Genomic DNA, 5,000 nt, shown 5'->3' with positions numbered 1-5,000 from the left:
AAAAAAACTATCATTATATTTTTTCTTGCAAAGAAATTTAATTTTTCCCCGCTGATGGCATCTCGTGTCGACATCCCTTTAAGTTGAAATTCTTACCTTTAGAGTTATTATTCAATGTTCAAGTTATCTTTTCCTCGATCATAAGAACATTAATATTTCCACGTCACTATTTCCCAAATTAAATACTGAAGCACAGTTACTTTCGGTTTAACTTACATCTAAACAATTCTATTTGAACGTCGAAAGTGTCATTTTCTTATATATTTCTTTCCTCATAAATATTGTCTGTAATGAAAGAAATTGTGCCTTGCTTTAAACATAATGCTTGAAACTTCCTGGATACTCCACCTATTTATTCGTGTTTCTGTCTAACTACTTCTTTGTCCTTAGATATAAAGATACGCATCCACACACACAGAAAAACAGACGCATGTATACATACATACATATATATATGTATATATATGGACCCATAAATCCTACAAGATATATTTAGAGTACGTCCCCAGCGGCCACCTCATCCCCGAGCGAAGCGCAACGGCCTCTCACAAGAGGATTAGCGGTCATGTCTCAGGAAACATGTCTCCTGAGCTGCCTGTGAGAGCGACGTCTCTCTGCCCGGAAGGATTTCTTGTTTCTTCATCCTCTACTCTTACTATTTATTTTTTTTCGCGTGGCAGGGGGTAGGGACATCGGGGTTTACCGGTTGCTCTTCTGTGCCATTCAAGAAGCCGGGAAGCCACAGGATCCCAGGTCCTTATTTGAGAAAGGTCGATGGGGGTAACATGCTCTGTGCGAGCCTCAGGATAGATATATGAAACTCCATATATGTTTAGCTCTAACAATATTTAGCTGCAGTTTAGCTCCAACAATATGTTTAGCTCCAGTTTAGCTCCAACAATATGGTTAGCTCCAGTTTAGCTCCAACAATATGTTTAACTCCAACAATATGTTTAGCTCCAGTTAGCTCCAACAATATGATTAGTCTCCATCTTAGCTCCAATCAATAAGTTAGGCTCACAGTTTACTCCAACATATGGTTAGCTCCAGTTTAAGTAGGGCTCCAACAATATGTTTATAACTCCAACAATATGTTTAGGGCTCCAGTTTAGCTCCAACAATATGTTTATCTCCCAGTTTGAGCTCGCAACAAAATATTTTATGCTCCAACAATATGTTTAGCTCCTTTTAGCTCCAACAATATGTTTACTCCAGTTCAGCTTCCAACAATATGTTTAGCTCCGAAACAATATGTTTAGGCTTCCAACAATATGTTTAGCTCCAGTTTATCTCCAACAATATGTTTAACTCGCAACAATAGTTTTAGCTCGGGCAGTTATAGCTCCAAACAATATGTTTAGGGCTCCAACAATATGTTTAGGGCTCGCAACAATATTATAGCTCGGCAGTTTAGCTCCAACAATATGGTTAGGCTCGGCAGTTTAGGTCTCCAACAATATGTTTAACTCCAACAATATGTTTAGCTCCAGTTTAGCTCCAACAATATGTTTAGCTCCAGCTTAGCTCCAACAATATGTTTAGCTCCAGTTTAGCTCCAACAATATGGTTAGCTCCAGTTTAGCTCCAACAATATGTTTAACTCCAACAATATGTTTAGCTCCAGTTTAGCTCCAACAATATGTTTAGCTCCAACAATATGTTTAGCTCCAACAATATGTTTAGCTCCAGTTTAGCTCCAACAATATGTTTAACTCCAACAATATGTTTAGCTCCAGTTTAGCTCCAACAATATGTTTAGCTCCAGTTTAGCTCCAACAATATGTTTAGCTCCAACAATATGTTTAGCTCCAGTTTAGCTCCAACAATATGTTTAACTCCAACAATATGTTTAGCTCCAGTTTAGCTCCAACAATATGTTTAGCTCCAGTTTAGCTCCAACAATATGTTTAGCTCCAACAATATGTTTAGCTCCAGTTTAGCTCCAACAATATGTTTAGCTCCAGCTTAGCTCCAACAATATGTTTAACTCCAACAATATGTTTAGCTCCAGTTTAGCTCCAACAATATGTTTAACTCCAACAATATGTTTAGCTCCAGTTTAGCTCCAACAATATGTTTAGCTCCAGTTTAGCTCCAACAATATGTTTAACTCCAACAATATGTTTCGCTCCAGTTTAGCTCCAACAATATGTTTAGCTCCAGTTTAGCTCCAACAATATGTTTAGCTCCAACAATATGTTTAGCTCCAGTTTAGCTCCAACAATATGTTTAGCTCCAGTTTAGCTCCAACAATATGTTTAGCTCCAGTTTAGCTCCAACAATATGTTTAGCTCCAACAATATGTTTAGCTCCAGTTTAGCTCCAACAATATGTTTAGCTCCAGTTTAGCTCCAACAATATGTTTAGCTCCAGTTTAGCTCCAGTTTAGCTCCAACAATATGTTTAGCTCCAACAATATGTTTAGCTCCAGTTTAGCTCCAACAATATGTTTAGCTCCAGTTTAGCTCCAACAATATGTTTAGCTCCTACAATATGTTTAGCTCCAGTTTAGCTCCAACAATATGTTTAGCTCCAGTTTAGCTCCAACAATATGTTTAACTCCAACAATATGTTTAGCTCCAGTTTAGCTCTAACAATATGTTTAGCTCCAGTTTAGCTCCAAAAATATGTTTAACTCCAACAATATGTTTAGCTCCAGTTTAGCTCCAACAATATGTTTAACTCCAACAGTATGTTTAATTATAACTTGCATGACTTTGAAGATGACAAAATGTGGTACATTTCATACTTAACGAACGTTAGCTCAGGTACTCTATATAAAATTACCACGTGACAAGACCGACTTTGACTGGAACTTAATAAGTGCCGTTTGCCCAACTCTGCTATCAAGAGAGAAATTCACCTTTCAAGCATTTTCTCGCTCCGTCGAATCAGCAACTCCAAAAGCCGCTCTCTAGTATTTGCATTACATCATATTTATTCCGACCGTGTGTGATGGCGACAGAAGCGTAATATCGGACGCTGCTTTTATTGTCGTCATAATTTCTCAGCTATTTGGGTTATTCGTCCAATTAGATGGGTTACGTCGCGGTCGCCTTATCCTGAGTGACCATATTTGCTGGGAGTAATATCGCCGTGACTATTTTTTCTTTTGTTATGAGAAACAACGACCATAACAGCGCTTTCTAGTCGATATTCAAGACACATTGCTTAAACGATGCTAATTAGAAGGCATTTGGAATTGAATATATAATATGATTTGTTTTTTAGTTTGTAATGCCCAAAATTTGAAATTACTACAGGTTAAATAATGATTAAATAAAAGGTCCTTATTATTATGTGAGACTTAGGTACATAAGCTTCAAATAATTAAAAGACACGTGTTTCTCATTAATGTATTAATTAAGGAGAACAAAGTAGCTCCCATTTTGCTATTTTCCTAATTACTGATAATTTCTCCTTACTAACATGGATAGCTAGGATAAAGTTTTTCCTATCGTTCAAGTACTAATAACTAAATTGCGTAATCCATGGAAATTCCACGAAAAAAGGTATTCCTCCCTCCCTCCTTCTATCTTTCGCCTCTCCTCTCCCTCTCCGTCTCCCTCAGTCTTTCCCTCCTCCTCTCCGTCTTCCTCTCCCTCAGTCTTTCCCTCCTCCTCTCCGTCTTCCTCTCCCTCAGTCTTTCCCCCCTTCTCTCCCTCTCCCTCTCCCTCAGTCTTTCCCTCCTTTTCTCCGTCTTCCTCTCCCTCAATCTTTCCCCCCTTCTCTCCCTCTTCCTCTCCCTCAATCTTTCCCCCTTCCTCTCCCTCTCCCGCTCTACCTCTTCCTCTCACTCCCAGATCTACCTTAAAATCCCTCCTACTCTCCTAAACCCTGCATTTGCCCTTCCCACTTTCCTCCTCTTCCTTCCCACCTCTTTCGCTACCTTATCTTCTCCCTTTCCTCTCCTATCAAGTTTTTTTCTCTTACCCCCTTTCTCTTTCCCCTTACCTTTCCCCTTTTCCTCCATACCCCTTCCCCATATCCCTTTTTTCTTTCAATCACCTTCTTCCCCCATTTTCCCTCTCCCTCTTCTTTCTCCTATTTCCTTTCCTTCTTGACCTCCCTCCCTACCTCGGATTGCAAATAATGAATGTGCATAAAAGGACGGTCTGACTCATGCAGTGTACTTGCCTCGAAGAAGAAGAATGATAATAGTAATAGCAATGATAATAACAACAATAATGATGGCAATAGCAATAAAACAACAACAATAATAATAATGATGACAATATAGTTAGATTAAATTTCTCATAGGTATATGACGCGCGCGCGAGTGTATATGTCATTCTTTAATATTTGTTGTCAATCATCACCCCGTCCTATATCAAAATGAAAATACGAGTCCAAGCAGAAGATGATCATCTTGCACCAAAATATTGAGATTTAAAGTACGCAGTCGCATGGAATATAATTGCAAGCGTTAGGTAAGATGTAGCGGGTATAAAACATATGAAGCAACAAGAATTATATATATTTTTACTCTTGTTTCTTAAAATATAATCTGATAATAAGATATTCTTCATCACTATTGTCACAGTCATAAGAATAACCACATCTAAAAATCACAAAGTACAATAAAATACTAAGAAAAGAAAATCAAACTCATCACGTAAAAAAACTCAGACGAAACCACACTAGAGATGAAGGCAAGTGCATGCCACTTACCTATCATAATGTAAAGGGTGCCAAGGATGGGCTGCCACAACGGGTGGGGGGCATCGAACTGCTGCCAGTGAGAAGGGACTTTGTGCCGCATTTCCTCAGGCACTCGAGATGTCAGGGTCAGGTTCAGCGTTGCGATGTCACCCCATTTTCTGCAAAAGAGAAAGGAAATGTTTGATGATATAGGGTGGACTTATGTAGAGGAGGAGTGACACTTCATTGTGTAACTTTGCGTTATATATACGTTATATCAGAGTAGGGAGAACAAATAAGAAATTAGTAGCACATTGTTGTTATCAAAATTATTATTCTTATAAATTCCGTCTTCAGAA

General features: G+C 38.4%; 1 protein-coding gene across 1 annotated transcript in view; it reads right to left on the bottom strand.

Annotated features, from left to right (window-relative positions):
* LOC125040438 (rhodopsin-like) overlaps positions 1–5,000 on the bottom strand; it is a 58,209-nt gene that overhangs the window by 28,207 nt on the left and 25,002 nt on the right. Inside the window, exon 3 of the mRNA XM_047634990.1 lies at positions 4,672–4,820. Coding sequence (XP_047490946.1) covers positions 4,672–4,820 — 149 coding nt within the window. The remainder of the gene's footprint in view (positions 1–4,671; positions 4,821–5,000) is intronic.

The sequence above is a fragment of the Penaeus chinensis genome, chromosome 29 (assembly GCF_019202785.1).
Source record: "Penaeus chinensis breed Huanghai No. 1 chromosome 29, ASM1920278v2, whole genome shotgun sequence".
Taxonomy (NCBI): domain Eukaryota; kingdom Metazoa; phylum Arthropoda; class Malacostraca; order Decapoda; family Penaeidae; genus Penaeus; species Penaeus chinensis.
Note: the sequence above shows the minus strand (reverse complement) of the source record. Positions and strands in the feature narration are given on the sequence as shown.